This window comes from Sander vitreus, chromosome 6 (assembly GCF_031162955.1).
Source record: "Sander vitreus isolate 19-12246 chromosome 6, sanVit1, whole genome shotgun sequence".
Lineage (NCBI taxonomy): Eukaryota > Metazoa > Chordata > Actinopteri > Perciformes > Percidae > Sander > Sander vitreus.
In genome coordinates this window covers 4,875,024-4,901,873 of record NC_135860.1, presented here as the reverse complement: position 1 = coordinate 4,901,873, position 26,850 = coordinate 4,875,024, and the positions used below count along the sequence as shown (strand labels likewise).

The 26,850-nt window shown below is 41.2% G+C and overlaps 1 protein-coding gene across 7 annotated transcripts in view; it reads right to left on the bottom strand.

Annotated features, from left to right (window-relative positions):
- The window catches only part of dgkb (diacylglycerol kinase, beta), an 88,055-nt gene extending 67,032 nt beyond the window's left edge, over window positions 1–21,023 (bottom strand). For 2 of the 7 annotated variants that reach the window (XM_078251784.1, XM_078251786.1), the window contains exons 1-5: window positions 20,919–21,023; window positions 11,191–11,267; window positions 10,365–10,385; window positions 9,510–9,663; window positions 2,281–2,418 (exon numbers count right to left, since the gene is read on the bottom strand). In XM_078251784.1, coding sequence (XP_078107910.1) covers window positions 2,281–2,418; window positions 9,510–9,663; window positions 10,365–10,385; window positions 11,191–11,267; window positions 20,919–20,988 — 460 coding nt within the window. In that variant the 5' untranslated portion in view covers window positions 20,989–21,023. Of the gene's footprint in view, window positions 1–2,280; window positions 2,419–2,769; window positions 2,788–9,509; window positions 9,664–10,364; window positions 10,386–11,190; window positions 11,268–20,918 lie in introns of all 7 variants that reach the window. The other 5 variants (XM_078251785.1, XM_078251787.1, XM_078251788.1 and 2 more) reach the window with 4 other exon arrangements.
- Window positions 21,024–26,850: the final 5,827 nt, after the last annotated feature.

The following is a 26,850-nucleotide window of genomic DNA, read 5'->3' as shown; positions in this document are numbered from 1 at the left end:
CTGCTCAATGCTGCATTACCAGATGATACCGACGCAACCGTAAGTTAACCTGACTACAAACAAACTTTTCCCAATGTAGAAAAGAATGGACAGCTAACAGCTTCCACCTCATTTATAACCTCTGTACATCAGGACTATCATAGCTGCAACAAACAACTATTTTCATTTTCAATAACCTGCTGATTCAAAAATGTATTGTTTTGTCCAGATAATGTTAGGAAATGGTAATAAACGTCCACCACAATTTCCAAATATGCAGATTTAAAGGAACACGCCGACTTATTGGGACTTTAGCTTATTCACCGTATCCCCCAGAGTTAGACAAGTCCATACATGCCCTTCTCATCTCCGTGCGTGTTGTAACTCTGTCTGACGCCCCCAAGCGCTAGCTAAGCCTAGCACAGATCCTGGAGGTAACCAGTTCCAACTAGCCTACTGCTCCCAATAAGTGACAAAATAACGCCAACATGTTCCTATTTACATGTTGTGATTTGTATAGTCACAGGGTGTACAAATAACAAGGTCACTATGCTTTTACTATCTAGTAATTGTTGACTCTATTACTCCAACTCTGAGCAAACTCTCTGCTCCTCACCACAGGACTTCAGGTGCTGCTAGCAAATCACACTGCCCAAGTAGCAGAAGTAGCAGTGCTTCGCCTTTCTGAGACTATAGTTCCCAGTTTGTATACGGTTAGAAGACAGCTGTGTCTCATGTGACCTTGTTATTTGTACACTCTGTGACTATACAAATCACAACATGTAAATAGGAACACGTTGGGGTTATTTTGTCACTTATTGGGAGCAGGAGGCTAGTTGGAACTGGTTACCTCCAGGATCTGTGCTAGGCTTAGCTAGCGCTGGGGGCGTCAGACAGGCATCAACACGGACGGAGATGAGAAGGGTATATATCGACTTGTCTAACTCTGGGGGTTACTGTGAATAAGCTAAAGTCCCAATAAGTCGGCGTGTTCCTTTAAATCTGCATATTTGTCTTTTTCCTAAAACAAAAAGAGGGCAAGAGGCAGCTCTTAGATTAGCTTACCGGGACAGTTAAAGGCTACCATGGTTATTTAAAACTCAAAAGATCAGCTACCTATTGTGGCATGATGCATTTTTCCACAAAGCAGCAGAGCAAAGACTCATGGTTTGTCCTCTCTTACCCTTTGTCTTTTTCACTGGACTTCAGTCTGATTGATCCTGAAAAACTGTCTGGAGACATTACTTCTGTCTCTTGGTGGCTCAGTTGGCTGGTTGTGTACTTTCCTTCTTTTTTCTTTTTATTTATTCATTCGTTTTAGGCCCTGTTTACAATTGGTTTCGGTGATCCGAACACAGTGGACAGCTGAGAAACACTGCCGTTCACACCTATCATGCTTCTCCAGCTGACCATATGTGTTCGGATTTCGTTACTGACTATGTCACTTCCGCTAGAAGGTCAAAGGGCCCCGCGCATTACGTCAATTTATTATTATAAATCGTCCACATAAATCGCCCACACTCTTGCCAGTCGTGTTAGCAGTTGTGTCAGTAAAGCTTGAGATATCTGTCCAATGGATCTCCTTCCAACAGGCAAAACGATGGACGGTCACGCAACACTTCATCCAACTTGTTGTAAAATGGGCGAGATATATAGTGTTGGCACGCTGTCACCAAAACAACCACCACTGTATTGTTAATTTTTCTGTTACTTCCATGTCGAGGACGCATCAGGACGCATTAGCGTAAGATGTGTGGTCAAATGTGTCCCAGACCACCGAGGACGAAGTGGTTTGAGTGATCAGATCCCAATGCGTCTTGGTGATCGTTCACATTAATACGCTGTCCACTTGTGATTCGACATCCCAAGACACATTTTAAAACCAAGTGTAAACAGGGTCCTAAATGCTTGTTCTATATTTTTTCTATCAATTCATTGATTTTGATTGATGTCCGTGCCTCGCACCCAGAGTGCCCAACCCTCATGGGTTTATAAAACACCAAAATGTCAGTTGCAGTGTTCAAACATTTTATTTTACTGCTCGTTATTAAACACAATATTCTGTCTTCTCTCCCAAGCTTGGCAAATGAAATCTGCTACAAAAAAGGTTCCTTTCCCGAAGCACAACTCAAAGATTTTCATAATCATCCAGCCAGAAGAAATCATCATAAATAGAGGGCGTTTTAGTAAAAAGTACATCCCTTGAGTCTTCGTAAAACAGGACAATACATTAAAATATGTAGAGCATTAAGTATATGAACAAAGAAGCCAAAAATGATGTGATCTGGGGATGACACTCACACTCAAGCTTGTCCTCAGGACGCCCGCCCTCCAGCAGCGACAGGTAACACACAATGTCCTTTAGCTGCACCGTATCCAGAGGTTGGGGCAGTGCGGCCGTCTTCAGAGGGGTTACGTTGCCTTTGATCAGCTTCAGCCCTGGAGGGAGATGGAGATGAAAGGTCAAAACATCCCCCAGAACACTTTTAATGTTAGCCCAACAACAAGTTTAAGCCTTTTATCAAAAATCTTGTATTCTTGCAAGTGATTTAAATGGATTAAACATCTATACTCTACTACAGTGTTTCAACCTTATCTCATTGGTTTTAAAAAAGGTACAGCACGGTAAATATCAATACATGATGTAAAGTCATTAACGCTGCCCCTATCGATTCTCCACAACCAGCTAGTTGTCAGCAATCAAATCAAGTTTCTAGCTCAATACCACATGCAGCGTTTTCAGTGGCACTGTAGCCACTCGGTTTTCTCTTTGAAATACTGTGTTCTCACATTTGTAATTGTAAGTCACTTTGGATAAAAGCTAAATGACATGTAATGTAATGTAAGACCAACACAAGGTATCACAAAGTATTTGTGGTATAGAGACTGCAAACTCAACCCATTCCAATATATTCAAGGATGTTTTTATTAACAAGGACAAGAGCAAGCTCTTCATCAGGCTTATGAAAACATGCAACAGGCCGTAAATGACTTAAATATGGAAAAACAGTTGTACTGTATAGCAATTAGCAATGGCATACAGGTGCACAAAATAGCAAAACATTGATACTAATACAAGAGAATTACATGTCCATCTTGCAGTTGCCAGCACCTCCAGTCCAGTGTTACATGCTGTACGCAAATGTTTTTTCTCTTTGTCACGAACAAGGTAGCACTTTCACATGCTGGCATGCTAAAACATTAGCCTAGCAGTCCTAGCTGGGATGGGAGTCACGGTAAGTACCTGCTTCTAACTTAAGATTTTAGTAGTAATTCCGATTAGGGAACAAGGATTTTTCTGGAAGCTCATATATATATATATATATATATATATATATATATATATATATATATATATATATATATATATATATATATATATATATATCAGATTGGACACTAACGAACAAGCATGGATGCTAAATGTTAGCCAAAGTTTGTAATTTAAGGGAATTAATATCCAAATTAAATTGGTATAGAGCTACATATTGACAATTTGCAGCAATTGTAACCCTCTTGTGACCAATGTGGCAATTACACAACAAATAACCTGACTATTCTACCATCATTCTGTGTTCCAGGCCACAGTACACGGTGAACTGCAGAGAATACTGGGTATTGTAGGAATGGTTGACATGAGCATGACAATAAGAATGCAAGTTTTATTTTGGGTGCATTTGCAAGTGTTTTGCATCTATAAACACTGCAGACCGTTATGGTGAAGAGGGGAGCTGTGACTGAAGGCGTAGGTGTGGATTTAGTGGTCGATCCCTAAGCCCTAAGTTATGGTCATAAGTTTTAGGTAATCAGGACATGAATGACATTGTGGATACAAGCAACTACAATTTTTTTGTTTTTTCACCGGATGTTTGGATGGGGTTCTTCCTCAGAAACACAGTGAGGAGCTCAGACAACTGAAAGGAGCTCGTAGTAGAGCTGCTTCTTCTTTGCGTTGGTATATCAGGCATCTCCAACTGGGAGGAGACCCAATGGCAGAACCACAACACGCTGGTGCGATATGGATTATGTATCGCACCCTACCTGAAAATGCCTCAGGATCCCCTAGGAACAGCTGGAGGACATGGCTAGGGAGAAGGATGGATGGATGGATGGAAGATTGGCCTAACATCTATGCCAACAACATGTAGTATAGATATATACTACTATACTAAATTTCGGAAACTGAGCGGTTATTTCTAATTCATGAGATGGTACAAGCCAGCATACTTATGAAAACCTTGGCGTGCACCACATGGTAATTTATGCATAAAGTCAGTGTACAAGATACATCCAGCTACAGCAGCCATAAACTCTACTCTCAGACAAGTAATTATGCTGTTTGCTCCTAAAAGTACTTGTATGGGGGAATAAAGCCTTTAATAATGTTATAAAAACAGAGGCAGAGTGCAGACGGCAGCAGTTTATGGTGAATGCCAGGATGTGTTAGTTCTCCTATCTGTACTAAGATGAGGATCTGGGGTGGTGGGAGGATACAGCAGGCTCACTGATTCAGTTCCTCACATGCTCTAAGAGGTAATTGGCGGAAAACAACGTGCATTAAATATTGAATGCACACGAGAGAACCTGCTACATGAGGACGCATGTTGTGAGCTCATGTCCTTAGTTTACCCGCGTTTTCATCGAATCATTAGGCGTTGCAGCTTTTAGTCTGATATTAGATTGCTAAATTCAATTTACATTGAATGCATAGAATATTTGGGTATCTTACTTTCATGAAAATATGCTGTGCATGTAAATTATTTCTGGATATAATGTTTAATGTTTTAAAATAATGATTTAGTAAGTTAATTAAATCAAATTGTCTTAAATTGATCAAATTGGTCCAATTAATGGATTTATAAATGGATTACTTGCTTTTATGATGATGAACCAACTCTAGATTATATTATTCAGTGCTACACTGCAGGTGAAGAACTGCTTTAATAAAAGGTTAACTTGTTTTTAGGTCAAGGGTTGGGGGAAGACTCTGGACAGACCTGGTAAGCCCAAACGGGTAGTGCAGGTAAATTGGGAACGTCTGGAGGAGGCCCCTGTCCGACAGACTTTCAACTCACACCTCCGGCGGAGCTTTTCGTGCATCCCTGTGGAGGCTGGGGACATTGAACCCGAGTGGACAATGTTCAAAGTTTCCATTGCTGAAGCTGCGGTGAGGAGCTGTGGTCTTAGGGTCTTAGGTGCCTCAAGGGGCGGTAATCCACGAACACCGTGGTGGACACCGGTGGTCAGGGAAGCCGTCCGACTGAAGAAGGAGTCTTTCCGGGATATGTTATCCCAGAGGACTCCGGAGGCAGTTGCAATGTACCGAAGGGCCCGAAGGGCTGCAGCCTCTACCGTGAAAGAGGCAAAGCAGTGGGTGTGGGAGAAGTTCGGAGAAGACATGGAGAAGGACTTTCGGTCGGCACCAAGGTGCTTCTGGAAAACCGTTCGCCACCTCAGGAGGGGGAAGCGGGGAACCATCCAAGCTGTGTACAGTAAGGATGGGACGCTGTTGACCTCAACTGAGGAGGTAATAGGGCGGTGGAAGGAGCACTTTGAGGAACTCCTAAATCCGACTAATACGCCCTCTATGGTAGAGGCAGAGCTGGAGGATGATGGGGGGATTGTCGTCAATTTCCCTGGTGGAGGTTGCTGAGGTAGTTAAACAACTCCACAGTGGCAAAGCCCCAGGAATTGATGAGATCCGTCCAGAAATGCTTAAGGCTCTGGGTGTGGAGGGGTTGTCTTGGTTGACACGCCTCTTCAACATTGCGTGGAAGTCGGGGACGGTGCCTAAGGAGTGGCAGACCGGGGTGGTGGTTCCCCTTTTTAAAAAGGGGGGACCAGAGGGTGTGTGCCAATTACAGGGGTATCACACTTCTCAGCCTCCCCGGTAAAGTCTACTCCAAGGTGCTGGTAAGGAGGGTTCGGTCGATAGTCAAACCTCAGGTTGAAGAGGAACAATGCGGATTCCGTCCTGGTCGTGGAACAACGGACCAGATCTTTACTCTCGCAAGGATCCTGGAGGGAGCCTGGGAGTATGCCCAACCGGTCTACATGTGTTTTGTGGATCTGGAGAAGGCATATGACCGGCTGCCCCGGGAGATACTGTGGGAGGTGCTGCGGGAGTACGGGGTGAGGGGGTCCCTTCTCAGGGCCATCCAATCTCTGTACGACCAAAGCGAGAGCTGTGTCCGGGTTCTCGGCAGTAAGTCAGATTCGTTTCAGGTGAGAGTTGGCCTCCGCCAGGGCTGCGCTTTGTCACCAATCCTGTTTGTAGTATTTATGGACAGGATATCGAGGCGTAGTCGGGGTGGAGAGGGGTTGCAGTTCGGTGGGCTGGGGATCTCATCGCTGCTTTTTGCAGATGATGTGGTCCTGATGGCATCATCGGCCTGTTACCTTCAGCACTCACTGGATCGGTTCGCAGCCGAGTGTGAAGCGGCTGGGATGAGGATCAGCACCTCTAAATCGGAGGCCATGGTCCTCAGCAGGAAACCGATGGAGTGCCTTCTCCAGGTAGGGAATGAGTCCTTACCCCAAGTGAAGGAGTTCAAGTACCTTGGGGTCTTGTTCGTGAGTGAGGGGACAATGGAGCGGGAGATTGGTCGGAGAATCGGCACAGCGGGTGCGGTATTACATTCAATTTACCGCACCGTTGTGATGAAAAGAGAGCTGAGCCAGAAGGCAAAGCTCTCAATCTACCGGTCAGTTTTTGTTCCTACCCTCACCTATGGTCATGAAGGCTGGGTCATGACCGAAAGAACAAGATCCAGGGTACAAGCGGCCGAAATGGGTTTCCTCAGGAGGGTAGCTGGCGTCTCCCTTAGAGATAGGGTGAGAAGCTTAGTTATCCGTGAGGAGCTCGGAGTAGAGCCGCTGCTCCTTCGCGTCGAAAGGAGCCAGTTGAGGTGGTTCGGGCATCTGGTAAGGATGCCCCCTGGGCGCCTCCCTAGGGAGGTGTTCCAGGCACGTCCAGCTGGGAGGAGGCCCCGGGGAAGACCCAGGACTAGGTGGAGGGATTATACCTCCAACCTGGCCTGGGAACACCTCGGGATCCCCCAGTCGGAGCTGGTTAATGTGGCTCGGGAAAGGGAAGTTTGGGGTCCCCTGCTGGAGCTGCTACCCCCGCGACCCGACCCCGGATAAGCGGACGAAGATGGATGGATGGATGTTTTTAGGTTTGAAATTATGCCAGCGTGGGAGTCCCCGGTTGTATTTAGAGTTGGACTTAGCAACCTCACTTTTTACTGCACACCTAGTCTCGCATTGCCAGACCTTCCTCCACAGCGCTGTAAAGGAGGGTCTGGCTAGTCCACACAACATTCCGGGATGGGACAAAAACGTGCTCTGGTTTATTGGCATTTCTGTAAATCAATTACAGTCGTCATGGGTGGACACAGCCATGGTGCCGCTGCAAAATAGCCTCGGGAAGGAACTTGTTTTGGTGGAACATGTGTACGTTCAAAAGTTGTTTTAGTCGTGCAACAGAAAACTCAGATTGGACAGATAGTCTAGCTAGCTGTCTGGATTTACCCTGCAGAGATCTGAGGAGCAGTTAACCATAGTTCTCATACTGTATATCAACCAGAGTTTAGAATGCCAGTGGAACGTCGTGGATATAGACTACTGCAAATGTTCTTCAGTACCGCTCAATCCCTTCAAGGAAGTTTCTTCAATTTCCTGCCACTGAGTGCTGCCAGCTACTGGGGGACATTATTTTATTTTATAATACAGTCTTTTAATCCTGCTGTTCAAAGACAAGGTAATCTCTGCTGTAGTAACCCCCCAGAGTAAATGCAGACAAAAAAGCATTAAAAAGGCAATTCCATTATTTCAGTTAATGTATCTGTGCTTTTCCTGGATCAACATCTATTCCGTTTGTTTGGACACTACATGCTCAGCTGTAGCTCATTAAGCCTGCAGCAGTTATCAGACTAATGAGCAAAAATTGCAATGGCAAGAAACCTACAATGTGTTAGAACTAGGGCTGTCAATCGATTAAAAAATGTAATCTAATTAATTACATACTCTGTGATTAATTAATCGGAATTAATCGCATACATAATTAACGGTGCCTGAACTGATACTTTTTAAGAAAGTAAAAAAAGAAAAGAAAAAAAAAAAGGTACTAAACAACAGTGTAGTTGTATAACAATAACAATAACTTATTTCACTAGTAAATTGCTGTTGAATGACAAAAACAACAACCAGATAGGAAAAGGACATTTACAATAACTTCAAATGCACCACGACGCTGTAGTTTACCAGTTTCATTGAACGCACCGGTTGTGTTGTTTCTCCGACGGCAGCTGCAGATTGTTACATCCCGGTGTTGAATCCTCTACAGTAAAACACAGTCAAACTTTACACCGTTTAGCGTTAGCTGTAAGCATTTTAACCGTGTTTAATCCAGCTACTAGCTAGCGGTAGGCTAACGTTAGCTGCTGTTGAGTATTGTGTTAACTAGCGTCACATGTAGCGGGGTTTGTGTTTCCTGTAACGTCTGTTTCAGAGCAGCAGAGAGAAGCGCAGACATATCAGTGGCACCAGATTTTCGTCTGTATGCAAACGTCAATGTGGAATGGATTAATCTGCGTTAATTTTTTTAACGCGTTATTTTTTTCTCAGATTAATTAATCGAAATGAACGCGTTATTTTGACAGCCCTAGTTAGAACTATTGATAAGTTGCCAGGCATCTCTGACGATGGAAGTCTCACAGTTAAATGACTCAGGCGTTACTAATTTTACCTACACAAGTCATGTATGATCCATTTCCATTCAGCTAAATATAAACACTTGCTTTAGTTTTGCGGCCCTTAGAAGGTATTTGCGAAATCCTCCCCTCCATGATTGTTTTCATGTGCCTTTGAGAGATATGATAATTTTGTTTTCAGACCTTCCTTGTGTCCTATTTCCAAAATCATCTATTCATGCAAAGACACTTGTAATATGACCGCTAATTATATGTGCTTTCATCAGAGGCCAGCATTGGACAAAGCGTTAAAAGCTCTTATAGCCTAAAACACAACCAAGTGTCCAAGGATGCTGATATTTAAAACCCATTACATCACAGGTCAAATGAGGTAGATGTCAGGATTTATTATTCACCTGAGTTATTGCAGGGGAATGCTGGCTTCCATATTAGTAACTCATTACCACACCAGAATAAGATAGCAGTATAAATGCTGTAAACAAACTAAACAATTGGCAAGGCAATTGGCAGCCGCTTCACTACAATTTACATTGCGTGCCACCAAACTGAACTTGGCAGGAAATCTTATTATCTTATTATCAGCTATCTGCTGTTATTATCTGATGGCACAAAAACAGATAAACAGAAATGGTGCTGCTTTTACACATAAGTAACAGCAAAGAAGGTAAAGTAGCGCATCGACAAGAATGAGTCACTGAGGAAATGCTGTGAGGGCTTGCAATAAGTGACAAATTGGCTGCATCAGTAACTACAAAACACCAACACGCTGTGTTTACAACATGAGGGTTTGTCATGGTAAAGACCTTCCTTTTCTACACTTACCAGAGACTCTGGGTTTGTCAGAAGATGAGGGACTGGGTTTGGGTCTCTTGTTGCTAAACGTCATGAAGAGGTGTTGACAGAACTCTTCGGGGAGTTCGCTCTCCAGGAACGTCTGCATGAAGACCTTGAAGCCCTCAAAGTCAATCTCCTAAAAAAACACGGACAGAAATAGAGTGTGTCGTTTGTCATGGTGAGCTGCAGTCGTCTTCTAAAAGGCTTCAAGGAAACAGATGATTTTCAATATGCAGAGAGCATGTTGGTATTTTTCACTTTAGTAGGGGAAAATCTGTGATTGTTTGCGAAAATGTAGCAGAAAGATGCCTCAAATGTTGTTTGTGCTGTGGGCGGTGAAGATCTATTTAAGAGGGCTTTCAATGTTTTTGCAGCTTTTACCTTTGCGTTCTGTGTACGTGCTGTAGTCTTTTCTACTATCCATTTAGGCTTACAGCTTTGTCCATCCTTTTGATCGTTTGGCTGGCTGACTGATTGAATCTGCGAGTTGTTAATGTTGTCTTGCTTTTTGCTAATGAACACAATTATTACCAGTTCAATTCAACAAACACATTTTGGATGAGTAATATTTCCCTGTAAATAGTTGCATATCCTCTGTGAAGTGCCTTTAATTTAGTTTCTCATTAAAAACTTGTATTATTACTTCACCACTGCGTCAAGTATGGAAACTTTATTTATAAAGCAACTTTCATAACCATGGTTACAAGGTGCTGTATAGTGCAACTTTAAAAAACAGTTAAAATGGAAGAAGAATGTTGAGTTCATTCAGCTAGAAACTATGTAAGCATTTAGCAAAACACTCCCAACAATAAATTCGAGGAGAGAGATAGCAAATACCTGGCTGAGGATGTCCTGTTTCTAAACCCGCAGCATTGTAGAAGGAAAGAAAGCCAACATGTTCATGGATGAATCATGCAGTTAAATATGCTTAATGTCCATATTACACATGTGCATGTAAAAACCACAAAGACATGTCTGTGAATGTAGGTCTTTAGCTGATTACCCTCCACTACATACTAAGGGTATTATAACATGCAACAATTAATAATACATGCATAGTGGATCAAACATATTGTAGTGATTACTGTGAATTGAGATCCTGGTAATGATGTACTCCTTTTTCCCAAAAAAACATATTGCGAATCCATTTTTTGTATGTTTGTGTGTATATGTAATTAATGTTATGTGTAGTGAAAAATATTTCTTCTCCAAACCCCATCAATACTACCACACAACTTTCAAAGCTGAATACAAAATTACAACCTTGAAATACTGTTTCTATGGGGATATACAATTACTTGTAATGCTAAATGGCTGCTTAAAGTTCAGCTCTGTCAAAATGTTCTTTGAAAAATGTGTGAACAAAGCAGAGTGAACAATCGTGTAAGAAGTGTGCAGAGGAATTGAAAATGTACATAACACATAAACAAACACTTATGAAACAGTTTTATGTTTAATCGTCTGCAGCTATATGTTTAAAATCAAACTCATTTATTAAATAAAATCCCGCTTTTTTTGGAGAATAACAGAAGAAAAAACTGTTTTCTATTTTTGTGAAAACAGGTATGGTGCTCTGTATGGTGGCTATTTTTATTTATTTTTTAGCACAGTTGGATTCAATAGAATATAAACTGTTATGTAATAGAATACAAACCGCACATACCTCCTCTGGATTGTATTTAGCTAACACACCATCTCCATGGAACTCCTGAAGCACATCCTTCAGCTTCTTGGTTGAGTCTGAGGGAAACAAATTGAGGCCAAGTAAGTGTATTTGTGATCTGTTTATGTTTCCAATATTTAGCTTCTCGCATACATTTGATATTTAACAATAAATTACAGTACAAGTTTGATTTGCTTACATTCAGTCTGCAACAAGCGGTCTGTATTATTTATTGATATGGATTTTCTGGATATTGTCAGCACCTCTAAGAGCTGCCAAAGCTGCATACACCCTGACAGGATCACATATTAGGTGTGTGGATGCAGCACCGGTTGTAGGAAAGTAGCCTATGCTACTGACTACCAAGGTCAGTAAATGAGGCGGACCTCATATATAAAACTTCATAACTTCAGATATTATCCATAATCTTGCAAACATTTAGTGGTTGTAGTGATATCAACTGCTTTTGGAGGCTTGGAAAATAAGTAAACTTACTTAAACTTCAAAAAGTGCAGCTAAAAACAATAGCTGTTAGCAGCTCAGGTTAGCTAAGAGGCGAACACATGTATAAAAGGAAGTGAAATTATAATGAAAGGCCATTAATATTTTGGGCAAATATTTATTCGCTTTCTTTCCATGAGTGAGAGGAAAAGATTGACATTAATCTCACATCTGAATCACAATCTCAATTAGCTCAAGAAGAGCAAACTATAATTCTACATAAATATGAATAACACAGACACGGTTTTACAGGCAAGACGCAATACAGTCGCTGCTTCCTAAAACACGAAGGAAAGCTGGCAAAAAAATAGCCGACGCTGTACATGCGTAAATCACAACGCTTATCAATATCACCTCCCCATCAGTCAGGACCAAGATCTGACCATAATTACACTTGTGCTTTCCATAAACTGTCGTTGCTTTAGCCTATTATTTCAGTTGCAACCCTGGCGGTGGGAAACGATCGTGAGAGCAAATAAAAACATAATTCAAACCGATGTGCGCATCGGCAACGCACGGCTCAAGAAGCCGACAAACAGCCTATAGCTTACGTAATTCCCTCCGCTCAAAATCTGTCATAAAAATAACCATCAGGGAACGTTAACGTAGGGTGACCAGACCAGTCCCGATTTTGAATTGCGTGTCCCGAGTCCCGACAAAAGCCTGTCGGGACGCTAAAATGTCCCGGTTTACACCAGGAGCGATTTTGCCGGGGCTTCAGCCCCGAATGTAACTTTGTCCAGTTTATTTTTCCGAGGCGAATAGAACGGGCAGCTACGTGCGGGGTCCGACCATGCTGTATTTGTTGCTATCACCTAGCAACTGTCTCAACGTGAGGAAAGCTGTGAAAGGTGAAGTTTTCGGAGGAATCATAGCCAAATCAGTCTAATATATCGATGCCATTAACACAAAGTTTTGGGGCGCAATACTAATGATTTAGTTTGAAGTTCCTGTGACGTGACGTTTCCAGTCTACGGTTCAGACTCAAACACACGGAGCTCTGAAGCAGACCTGTGCGTCGCTTAGCGTCCACTCTCGCTGTAAAATGCAGGGCAGCTTCAGGTTTATGGACGCGCTCTGCTGTCGATATACCACGGCAGATGTGTTGCGTTTGTGCTAGTTTCGGTTTTCAACCTCCGATGTAGAGCAGCGTACAGCTACTTCCCTAGCTAAACTATTTGTCTCATTCAGAGACCCAAACGGGGCTCTGTGTCTGTCAGAAGGTCTGAGATCTGACGCATCAGCAGAGCAATCACGTAATGCACAGCAGACTACGGTGCAGGTATAGATTATTTTCTTAATTCTTAATCTTACTTTATTCTTGTAATAGCCTATTATAACTTTATGTTACTCAAAATATCACGACTCCTCCAAATCACAGAGAACACAGATATACTGTATTTTGAATGTGCACAAAGTTTTGGACATGAGTAGAAATCTTGCTAAAACACATCGGAAATATTACTTTCCAGGGGTTTATTAATAAATTAAAATGAATGAATGCATCATTAAGGAGGTTACTTCCTCAACAAAAGACGCAAAACAGGAGGGAGGAGTAAATTATGCCTAGGCTACATGTGTGCCGACCAAATTAGTTACTCAGTTACACATTATAAAAGTAACTAGTTACTTCAGAAAGTAACTATTGCGTTACTTTCAAGTACATTTTTAAATGCTCAAATGTGACCCCACCTCCACCCCTCTTTAACGTAACTTAAAAAAACACGTGCATGTTCAATTATTTCTGATAAATCTGAATATTATAATGAAATGGACACTTAATACAATACATTATTAACAGAAACAATGTACACCAATCTGAACTATTTTAATGTTGCTGTGGGACAAAGTGAGACCAGCCTCCAATCAGATGCCATGTATGGAGATATTATGTTTATATAGTGGATCGATACAAATAACACAATAGATGTTTTGGAACTTTTGATATTTATTGCCCCTCAACAGTTAGAATTGCCCCTCAAAATTGAATTATGCTTGTTAAGCACTATACCAAAAATAAATAACAAATATATACACTCTTTGTAGTGCAAATAAAACGTTGAAAGATGTTTGAGTAAGTTTGAATTACTTGACACCGACGTGGATAGGCACTTTTGCCCGGGGCATAATGTGCATTTCACGATTACATTCGTTCCTTTAATTTCTTGGAGGGAAAAGTAATGGCTATACTTCCATTTAGAGAAGGCTACTTTTGGATTACCTGTCTCTCTCTTTCGTTGACTGACTCTTGTGTTGTTCTTGTGTGTCTGACTTTGCGTGCTTTCGAACACCCGCCCAACTCTACCTCTGATTGGCTTACCATGACATTTGACTCAACCTCAGCCAATCGTCAGCATGTATGCACTTATATGCCCACTAACCAAGGAAGAACAGTAAAAAAAGTCTTTGCCTCTCGACTCAGAGATCTAGTTGGTCTGATGAAAAAAACAGCTTCAATTATAGTAACGCGCCGCATTTTTTTGGCAGTAACAGTAACGCCGTTATTTATAACGCCGTTATTCCCATCACTGGTGCTGACTCAGATATAATTACAAAAGTCGATCCAAAGGAGAATAAATAGTTGAAATCAATACAGAATGCCTGAGAGCCTTACTGCAATATATTCCATTATGTTTTTATATTTGGATTGTAATCTAGGTTTCTCTTGACATAAAAATATTTCCAGCATATTGATTCAGAAAAAGGTAGAAATAGGTGCATACAAATTCACCAGAATGCAGGAAATGAAGTGTTTAATGCTCAGAATATTCAATAAATCATTTTAATTTGTTTGGTGTTATTGGAATAAATAACAACAAACAAGAAAATGTTTTAGAATAAATCTCAACATAAATCTCACACTAAACTGAAAAAGGCTGTTGCTGCAATTTTGTTAATTTTACAGGAAAAAACACTGTTATTATTAGATGAGGAGCCTACGATCAAAATAATGAAGTTACTGTCTGTGTCTATGTCTGACCTAGGCTGGCACATGTTCACGTTAAAAAGCGTGTGCGTGCACAAGCACTACGGTCACGCGCAAAGTGTCCCGGTTTTAGTTCCGGGAAATCTGGCCACCCTATGTTAACGGGGTTCTTGGTCTCTAAATGTTTTAACTTTTATGAGCGCACCTCTCTCTCTCTCTCTCTCCGCGCACCGAGCTCCACCGGATCGTCTAAGAATGGTGACGCTGTTATCAATCAAGTGTTGATTGGTCAGTAGGCGGTGCTTTTACACCGGTTGATCTCTGATCTCTAACATAACCTGCTCCCGAGCAGGTTAGGTGTTCAGCATAAGTTACCATGGCGATTTAACCCGGTAACAAGTGATCCACCGTCGTGATACACAACACCCTGGGTTGAACCTGAAGTTACCTCGTTAACGCCAAATCTAGCTTCGTAGTACAGGCCTCTGGAGACAGAACATGGTTAGCCTAGCTTAACGACACATCTAACGTTATCCTGGCTCTGCTCAAAGTGGGGAAAAACAAAACACAGACCGGTAACTCTAAAGCTCACTAATTAACACACTGCATCTCATACTTTGTTCAACCTGTAGAGACCAAAACCATTGACTTTATTTGGCAACAGCTGCACAGAAGTAGGATAAAGTCTCCCAGTCTTAATGCTAACCTAGGCTAACTCCATCCCGACTCCAGCTCCGTACATAACACAGAGATATCAATCTTCTCACTCTCTGAATATTATCGGATGTGTATTGCCCAAAATGTTGAACTAGACAAAAATACCAACATGGCACTGATCATTTTGGAAGGTCAACAGCTAACTAACAATAGCTATGTAGCTAATTTGAATTTGGGCCAACTACTATAACCCTAGGATTAACTAACTGGGATAACCTAGCAAAATTAACCTGTATTTAAACCTGCATTAACTGACTGAACTTGGGGACAACAGAACAAAAACACAACACTGACAGATTATCATCTTTTAAACGGATACAGTGAACTTAGCAAACCCATTTAGCAGATAAAGCGTTCATTTGGAGTCATGTTTCCTGCCACTTGACAAATATAAGTCCAATATTCACTCTCCTCTTTAGCTCCATTTTTGATCTCTATTAACTTGTTATTGTTAATATAAAAAATATTGAATATAGCCGCTTTAAAATCCAAAAAATAGGCCTACAAATCAACTTGTTTCAAGAATGATCTTACAAGTGTTACTTGAAAAAAGATCTATGAAACAATAGATTTGGATTTGTACCAAAAACAGGTGGAAATAATATGACCACACTGGCGTTTTAAGGAAATAGGGGGTAGTTTTACCACTCAGTTATAGACAAAAATAACTTGATCAGACAGAGATTTGCTGTGATAATTACTGCATGCTGCAGAGCGTTTATAAAATCAATTTGCTGCGCCACAGACATCAGGTTCTGTGTTACAGAAGTTAATTAGAAGAACCATTTTCTCATCTGCACTGGAGGGCCTGGTTCATCTTTTACAGAGATACTCGTTTAAGTTAGTGCGTCATATTAGCTACCTTGTGTCTCAACTTTTCACAGGCTTAATTTGCACAAGAAAATGTGGATCTTTGACTCCTACCGTTGATAAAATGATGTCTTCTTCTCGAGCAGTTCTGCTAACTCCAACCTGCCATTATCTACATAGAGCAGCCAGGGACCCTGAGGTAAAGTTGCTGTTGATGAAACCTCCTCATGATTGACGATCAGCAAGTGTGTTCGGCGTCAAAAACCAAAGTGTAGTTACTGGATTTTTTCTTCTCAAAACCAGCCAAACTTGATGAAACTGTATTATAAATGTTACAGTACGTTATGTCTTCTCTTAGACTGAGAAAAAACAATTACATTACAATACATTAGTTTTCGGGGTTTTTTTTATCATATTGCAAGCCAAATATCAGACTTTATACAGATGTATCTGTTTTTATAGGTTAGTAGACATAAGCTGTGTAAGTATTGTGATAAAGTTATAATTGGCTGACATTCTGTATTGATTAAAAATGTGCATTTGAGCTCCTCCAACAGCTGTTTGTTGGTTGTAACCTATTTTATACAGTCTATGATGTAACATTGCTTCCCCTCCTGCACTAATGGCTTTGGACCTTTGCTTTTCTCACGATGCATTTTACCAACAGTGACTGGAAATAACTGTTTTACATTGGACTGAGCGTGTGTCATCATTATTGACCACCTTTATTAGCATGCCCTGAGTGATTACGTATCTATTGATTGCCTGTCAATCAGGCTAATGATTTAACCATTGTGTGGTACACAGTAATCTGATGACATGACTCATTTCATGTTTATTTAGGGTCATAAACACACTTCTTTACCTTTAAGATTATTTTCCCATTTGTAAAGCAGCACTCTGCTACACTACGCACATTAGTAATTATATCACATAAAGAGAAACTCTAATTGTTGTGAGTCAGAGCTTAGGTGCCTGACTCAGCTCACAGCTATTAAAATGTTATGAAAGTGTGCTCGGCTCACTTTAATGAGAAGGTAGGGAGAGCTACAGTAGGAGGCGAGATGAAGGGTGAGATGAGGAGGGAAGGTGATGCCCATTGTTGCTGCTCAGAGAATGGGATATTTTATGACCTGTAGCTGCAAAGTGCACAAAGAGTCGCCCGGAGCTCATTGAAACATTATCCAAATCCGTCTAGCGTGCACACTCTGCCTGCACGCACACATGCACACTTTAGCTCTCTCTTGCTGCGGTGCTTTTTTTTCATTCCGCCTTTTATTTCCAACCAATTTTCATTCTAAACTACATTGATAAGCCTCACGGTCTACAAAACATCTTGCTAATTGAACACCACAACTCCTTAGCCACCCACAAAGCAAACATTTGATAAAACACAGAAACAAAAACCAGAACCTGATTGGCTCTTGAGCATCCGCCGGAGAGAGCAGGGGAGCTCCTCGGAGTAAGAAACAATGTTGTCACCAGGGACAGAGCAATTAAAGGGAGAAATGTCATTACAATGTGAAACAGTGGAACAAGAGATCCTGGGTGAAATGCATTAAATATTAAGATTCATTTTTGGTGCAGCGGTTGGCTCGAAGATGTTGTGTTTGACACTGAAAATAGCTCTGAAATATATTCCAGCTCTTTGTCTAACCTGATACAAAAATCACTTAGGATCAAAAATAGTTAGACACCTAACGACTCCATTTCTTCTCCACAGTGCGTTCCATTGTCTGACTACAAACGATTTACTGTGACTTGTCCGTCTGTCCAAAACAATGTGTGGGTGGTGAGCAACATCCCGCAGTTAGCCTGCCAGGCATCGTAATATTTTCCATCCCTGGTACAATCTCAAATAATGAAATGTGTCGACATCTTGGAGCGTAACATAAACTCCAGGCATCCAGAGCACAGTCTGGTGAGCAGGGGAGCCATTTGTTGGGTTGCGAATGAATGATTAAATGCTTGAGCAGTTTGAGCTTCGTACATCAGCAAGACGGACATGCAGTCTGCAATTACAACGTGAAAATTTTATCAGTAGACAAAGAAGGGATGTTTGAGCTTAACCACAGTGAATTGAATCATTGTTAGTATTGTTAACTCAGTGGATTGTTGCTATCAGAGAGAATGTATTACTGTTAATGCGAGGATTATTGAAGATATGAAAGCAGAGATCCGACTCATGGCAACTTTCCAAAATTGATGAATTGAAAGTTTGCCTCAAGTCAAAAAACTCAAACAAAACAAGTATAATGAATAGATGAACTATGTAGTTCTGTGTATTTGCTCCAACTGTGATACGGTTATGAGAACTGGTATTGCTTGTATAGTAGTCTCACTTTGCCAGACCATCCTCTAGGGTGCTGCGGAGGAGGGTCTGGCCGGTCCACACAGCATTCCGCGATGGGAGAAAATCGTGCTCTGATTTATTGGCATTGTATGTTCAAGTTGTGCAACAGAAAACTCAGATTGGACAGATAGTCTAGCTAGCTGTCTGGATTTACCCTGCAGAGATCTGAGGAGAAGTTAACCATAGTCCTCAGAAATCAAACAGAGTTTAGAGTTTCAAGGACAACATAACCTCACACAGTGAAAGGAGCTAATTGTCTAAGTCTGCATATCTCTTTTATCCTACAAAAATATTTCTGCAGTTGAAAAGTCAAATCCAGTTGGACCTTTTTCACAATGAAGGAATCATTCCCTGACCCACACAATGAGGGCAACCAAAAAAGGCACTAAGCAGCGATGAAAACAGTAGAAAATGATCTGATGCTAAAATAACCAACAATGCAAAAGTCTGAAATACAACACATTTTCTGTAATCTTATCCTAAACCTCTTACTTTTTTTGGAAGTTTACTTGTACTTGTAAGTGCACCAACTCAGATTCAGCGTACTCTCTTAACCGTCGTAAATAAGCTTGTTTCAACTTGATGGATGCCACCTGTTCATGAGCAGGTGCACACCTGTAAAATTTGATCATTCACACAACGCCCACCAAGTAACAGATACCTGTTTCATTACATTTGGGGGTACGTTTTACTTACAAAAATGTCACCCACGGGTAAAGATTCTTTTGGAGGCTGGATGAGAAATGAGAAAATCAGCTTTAGCTGTCAACGCCCTTAGTGGTTTGACATGAACTTGACAATCCGTGAGGAAAAAATGGTCAAGCGGCTAATGGCGAGAGTAGGCGATGTTTCACTGTCAGGTGTTAAAATGGAGGATGTTCATCTGGACAGCAACTCGTGTAAAGATCCTGAAGCAGCTGCTGGACTGTGATTTCCCCAGCAACTATACTATATTATCATTCAGTAACTGTAGTTAGGTCAAAGTGTTTTCCCTCTGTGGAGAAAGGAACACGATCTGGCCTGACTTGTACAACAAGCCCAGAGACTTCTTGTTCATTTTGTAATAAAAATTTGATAATTGAGGAAACAACAAGTATTTAAAGGTCCCATGGCATGAAAACTTCACTTTATGAGTTTTTTTTAACATTAATATGCGTTCCCCCAGCCTGCCTTTGGTCCCACAGTGGCTTGAAATGTTGATAGGTGTAAACCGAGCCCTGGGTATCCTGCTCTGCCTTTGAGAAAATGAAAGCTCAGATGGGCCGATCTGGAATCTTCCTCCTTATGAGCTCATAAGGAGGAAGATTACCTCCCCTTACTCTGCTTTGCCCGCCCAGAGAATTTGGCCCACCCATGAGAAAGAGAGATATCATGGCTTTCAAACGAGCAAAGTGACAGTTGGTCAAGGCCACACCCCCCACCCTCCACCTTGCCCCCCCTCTCTCCTCCTCAATAGCTACAGACACAGAAATGGCACATACTAAGGAAAGCTCATTGTGGGACTGGCTCTAGTGGCTGTAATTCTGCACCAAGGCTGAATTTCGGGAAAGAGACTTCAGATACAGTATTAGGGGACCACTAAGGTCTATATAAAAGAGACTTCAGATACAGTATTAGGGGACCACTAAGGCCTATATAAAAGAGACTTCAGATACAGTATTAGGGGACCACTAAGGCCTATATAAAAGAGACTTCAGATACAGTATTAGGGGACCACTAAGGCCTATATAAAAGAGACTTCAGATACAGTATTAGGGGGACCACTAAGGTCTATATAAAAGAGACTTCAGATACAGTATTAGGGGACCACTAAGGTCTATATAAAAGAGACTTCAGATACAGTATTAGGGGACCACTAAGGTCTATATAAAAGAGACTTCAGATACAGCATAAGGGGACCACTAAGGCCTATATAAAAGCATCCAAAGAGCACCATGTCATGGGACCTTTAAATGACTTGTCACTTTGTCTGGCGGCTGTTTTCCGCTGTTTTGGCAGATAGCGCACAGCTGGTTTAGCCTATTGGAGTTTTCTTGTTAAAAACAGCTGCCTGCTGCTGCTGGAAACCGAGCCGATCAGTTAGAAACAGTAAGCGGTATGCACCGGGCCGCAAAACCAAAACAATGAGCTGAAAGAACGTAAAACGCTCCGTAGAACTGCAGATTTATCTGATAATTCTCTGTAGGGTTTGTCACCACAAGTAACCCCTTTCACATGACGTTTTGATCCATTGTGTTGACTAGTGCAGCATTAAGAATACAGCCACCCAGAAGAAGCGGAGTAGCTAGAGTGTCATATCATCTGGAAAATGACATGTTCTTAAATAACAGGATTACATCACACGTACAGCGAGACACTTAGAAAAACACAGACTCTCCTTATCACAGTCAGACACAAACAGAGAGTACCTCTACTACTCACACTGAGTGTACTCTTGTAGCAGGGCGAATTCCGCTGGGGTCAGTGTGACCCATTTGTCCTGGCTGCTCATTGTGTTCAGACCTCGTTTATCCGTCCGCTGAGCATTCCCCGGGCAGCAACACACAGCGGGGCGTCGCACGCTAGAAAACAACAACAGACATCAGATCACCTGCCCCATTCACAGCCGCAGACATCTCGTTTTACTTAATTGCTGTGAAAATGACAAAGCATGTTAAATGCACCAAATATGTGGCTGGATTGGAGATGGAGACGCTGGTTTGCAATTAGAAGCTGTGGTTGTTTCTGCATTGTAAAAGGTCAGCAATACTGATATACTATATGTCACTACATAAAGATATAACAATGTCATTTTGCCTCAATTCCCATAACACCGATATGTCATATTTCCCTGGTTTCCTGCCTTTTCCTTTCCGCAGCTGTCATCTCAACGCTGGCCAAATGGTCCTTTGTCTCCTGATAACGTATTTCTCAGAGTAGTTGCAAAAGACTTGACATTTCAGGCAATCATGTTCATCAGCCAGTTTAGGATGAAGCCAGAGTACAGCATCTACCATAATTAGAAACTGATGGAGAGCTTTTTATAGATAGAAGTGTTTGAGAAAAATATAACGAGGGAAATAACAATTGACTATATATATATATAAATTGTATTTATTGACGTATATTCATTATTATGTATCAGTAGGCTTTGTTTATGTCCAGATGTATGTGCCACATTTTGTGTTTAAAATTAGAATAAAAAACATGTTTATTTGATTTAATTTTTAAAAAGTCACACATTGCTCGAGTGAGAATAAAACCCTAAACCTAGGAAGTGCAATATTAATGCTACGCTCTAATGTCACATTAGAAATGTCATTGCAACATCTGAAAAAAAAGACATATTACCGATCATCCCATTCACATTTGGTTTTTGAAGTTATCTAATCTTCTATAACACTTATAACACTAGCCAGATCATTTATGGTATACATACAGATTTGCGATTGATAAGAAAAGAGATATGAGAGTGTGAAGTACCCGTTTCATTTCGGGAAAAAACTAAAACATGTCCACTCAACTAAATGGCTCAGATTGAAGCATCATAGAAATGTTTGCAACAAGTGGATGGGAAGTGGAAGGGTCCCTGTGTGAAAATAAAAGCCTAATTTGGGAAGCTTTGGTGCTGCTTTCCAAATTACCTTGCATCAGCCTGACTGGTTGCTATGATGACAATACGATCGAGTTTAAGCTAAATTGCCTTTTTATAGGCTCATACTTACACTCACCTAAAGGATTAATAGGAACACCTGTTAAATTTCTCGTTAATGCAATTATCTAATCATCCAATCACATGGCAGCTACTTCAATGCATTTAGGGGTGTGGTCCTGGTCAAGACAATCTCCTGAACTCCAAACTGAATGTCAGAATGGGAAAGAAAGGTGATCTAAGCAACTTTGAGCGTGGCATAGTTGTTGGTGCCAGACGGGCTGGTCTGAGTATTTCACAATCTGCTCAGTTACTGGGATTTTCACACACAACCATTTCTAGAGTTTACAAAGAATGGTCTGAAAAAGGAAAAACATCCAGCATGCGGCAGTCCTGTGGCCGAAAATGCCTTATTGATGCGAGAGGTCCGAGGAGAATGGGCCGAGTGATTCAAGCTGATAGAAGATCAACTTTGACTCAAATAACCACTCGTTAAACCGAGGTGTGCAGCAAAGCATTTGTGAAGCCACAACACGCACAACCTTGAGGCGGATGGGCTACACCAGCAGAAGACCCCACCGGGTACCACTCATCTCTACTAAAAATAGGAAAATGAGGCTACAATTTGGACAAGCTCACCAAAATTGAACAGTTGAAGACTGGAAAAATGTTGCCTGGTCTGATGAGTCTCGATTTCTGTTGAGACATTCAGATGGTAGAGTCAGAATTGGCGTAAACAGAATGAGAACCTCCGTCATGCCTTGTTACCACTGTGTAGGCTGGTGGTGGTGGTGTAATGGTGTGGGGGATGCTATCCTATCAATATGGGCCAAGATTTCTAAAGAAAGCTTCCAGCACCTTGTTGAATCAATGCAACAAAGAATGAAGGCAGTTCTGAAGGCGAAAGGGGGTCAAACACGGTATTAGCATGGTGTTCCTAATAATCTTTTAGGTGAGTGTATATTATTGAACTGAGTCCAATATCTAGCGTTTTACTGGAGGTAAATTAGAAGCTGCAAGTGTTCCTGCTAGAAGAGCATTTTTGACTGAACCTATTAAAACAAAATTTAGACCATCACGGAGAAACTAAATATTTTAGCAGCAGATTTGCAGCCAATGTTCAAGACAGAATGATGCACTTTATCAAAGAAAAAATACAAGAGCATCAATCAAGTGAATTTATGTTACAGGTTTGTATTATGTAGCTGTTGAGACGGAGAAACCTCCGTCATCTCAAAGGATGGATAACATGCCTCACTGATATTTGTGTGTGAAACTGATATTTTGTTTTGCTGAGATGATTTGTCAGTTCAACACAACTATATGTCACCATAAGAGCTGTACCAATTAGATTATACAACCTCACCGGCTGTTGAAATTTATATGGCCTTGTTTTCCCTCTTGTGAGTGCGCACGTACAGTAATTGTATGTTTGTGAAGATGTCGATCAGGCATCTGTGTGGGTGTTGTGTGTGTTACATCGCCAGTGAAGCGTTTGCCCCAATTACTGATACTGTGGATCAACAAGTGGAAATGTTAATTCATGTGGAGGACCGATGTGTGTGTTTGAATGCATGTGTGTAAATAATATACACTGATGTGGTTTTTAGTGAGGGTTAAATCCGCCTAATTTAGTTTGGACTCGTGTCTATGTGCGACTTGTGTGTATGCACGTGTGTGTGTGTGTGTGTGTATCCATGTGTGAATATATGTGCAGGAACTTGTACCCTTGTGGTAGGCTATACATTTTACCTTGAAGAACCACAGCATGAAAGGGCAATTACATAAATATAAACAAAAGCTATATAAATTATGAAGGAAGCGCCGTCATTATTATTATTATTATATAGACCACAAGCAAAGGGAAAGTGAAGGGAAAGCATCAGTCAACACAATGTGCAGCAACCAGTGTTTGTGTGTGAACACGCTGGGTGCGTGGGAATCAACCTCCCTCGCATAAACTTTGATCTGCTGCTGGAGCTGAAACTAGAAAAACGCTCTGCAAGGTCTCATTTATTGTTTTGCACAGACAGCAAAAAAAGGAGCTGATAGAAGTCTTGCTATTTATCTTAAATCTCCAATGAGTCTAATCCCAACACAGTGATACCGTTTCTTAAATAGCACTGATGTGTGCAGTATATTCCTGCTGTGCACTGCACTGTAATCATCCTCTGTCTCTTTCTGGTGTTGCCTAACTGCAGCCCAGACTCGCATAACACTCGACTGGCATCCTTTCACCAATCAAAATCCATTTCCACAAATGTCATCAGATCCGATTCATTGTCCTCCGGTGATGCAGTGAGGATATTCAGCGTGGATCCATGCACTATGCAGCCCACTGACAGAAGACCTGCGCTAAGACACCACTGATGCCATGACACACATACAGTAGGCAGTGGCCACTGCGACATACGGCTACATGAATGAGATGTTTCATCAACATGAAGCTCACCTTCTGCAGAGCTAGAGTGAACCACCAAGAGAGGATGAGGGAGGAGTCCTCCAGGCAGATGTTTTTCAGATGAAGCACCTCAGGCACATTCCTGCTGTATCCTCCTCCGGGTCTTCTGTCAACCGCGAGGCAGAAGTGGATTGTTTGTAATTAGACAGAGTATCTGTGTATGAAAGAGGAGACAAAAGAGCAGCAGCCCTCTCCGCTGCATGTGAGTGTATGAGTATGTGGACTGTGTTTGTTTTTCTCTGGCAGTATCTGGTCAGAGCAGCATCGCCGGAACTGTGGAGTGGTGAGAGAGAGAGAGAGAGAGAGAGAGTGGGGGAAAAAGGGAGAGCAGAATTAACCCTTAACACTGCTCTGCCTGCAATGATCAGTTTCCATACTCCCGCTCGCTCACGTCACATCCCTCAGGTCCTCACCTTCCCCTCCCTCCACTGGATAAAAAGAAAAAAAAGGTCCTGAGCTTTCTTCTTTTCTCTCTGTCTCTCTCATCTCTCTCCCCCCACCTCCCTCCTGCTTTCAAGCCATTACTACTCCGGTCACTGTGGCACGCATCAGCTGGCCGCATTAGCATTCAACGCGACAGGCGGTCATGTGCAGCAACCTGTGGGCTACCCTGAGAGAAGGCGGGAAATAGAGAAAGATGAAGACAGAGAGGGAGGAGAGGCTGTGGGTTGAAGCACACGGAGGGAAAATTATGACAAATAGGGACAAATAGAAAAGAGGATGAATATGCTGCAGTCGTGTGACAAATTCTTTATTTAGTTTTCCCATCTTGTTTTCTGGGGACACAAAGACATGAAGATTTGAAAGCAAATACCTGTATACGCTGTACACAAAATGTGCAGACATCTCTGTTCTAGATCTTTACAGTATAGGAATCAACAGTGTGAAGGACGACATACTAAAGGAGATCAAAGACATATTGTGGATATTTAAAATGTCTTCTAGTTCCAGTGTTAAATATTCTTTAAAAATAAAAGTGTATTGATCTTTGAAAAAGTGTACCTGCATTATTATGCCATTATCATTATATTAGATGAAAATGGTCTTGGAACGACAATATTATCGTTTATCGCAATCATTTCTGGGACAATTTATCGTCCAGCAAAATTTGTTATCGTGACAGGCCTAGCTGCTAGTGATGAAGCAAAATTATGATAATTCATATGTGTCCAAAATCTCAATTTACTGCTTTCTGCAGAGTAAACTACTGTGAGCCAGAGTGAGTACAGAGTCCCTTCAATTGCAGCAGATAACAACACAATAATGACCCAATGTCAGTGTTCACCTCCCTCTTAAACCCATGGCTACGACAAAGAAAAAAATAAATGAATAAAAACAACAAAAATCAAACGTAAACCAACGAGGTGCTATACTTAACAACCTAATTGGAATTAAAACAACCACTGCAACGATTGAACAGAATAGGAGAATCAAATGTGGACTATTAAATATTAGATCTCTGTCCTCTAAAGCAATATTGGTAAAAAAAATATCAGATAATTAAATTGATCTATTCTGTCTTACCGAAACATGGCTGGGCCATGAAGAATATGTTATTCTAAATGAAGCCACTCCTCGCAGTCATAATAATACTCAAATTCCTAGAGGCTCAGCCCAAGGAGGGGGAGTTGCAGCCATATTTGACTCAAGCCTGTTAATTAATCCTAAACCTAAACTAAATTATAACTCGTTTGAAAGCCTTGTTCTCAATCTTCAACATCCGATATGGAAAACATTACAGCCAATTATATTTGTTGTTGTTTACCGAGCACCCGGCCCGTATTCAGAATTTTTATCTGAATTATCCGAGTTTTTATAATGTGTAGTGCTAAAATCAGATAAAATACTTATTGTAGGTGATTTCAATATCCATATGGACGTTGACAGCAATGGCCTTAGTACTGCCTTCAACTCACTACTAGATTCAATTGGTTTCAGTCAGAGTGTGCATAAGGCCACGCACTGTTTTAACCACACCCTCGACCTTGTGCTGTCATATGGCATCAAAATTGAAGATTTAATAGTATTTCCACAGAATTCTTTATTATCAGACCATTTTTTAATAACTTTCGAATTCTTACTACCTTACTATACGAAATTAAATAAAAGCTTCTACACTACATGCCTATCTGACAGTGCTATAGCTCAATTTAAGGAAGATATTCCAACAACATTTAACTCAATGTCATGCTTTAATATAACAGAGGACCCTTATGTTAACTTTAGTACATCCCAAATTGATAATTTTGTAGACGGTGCTA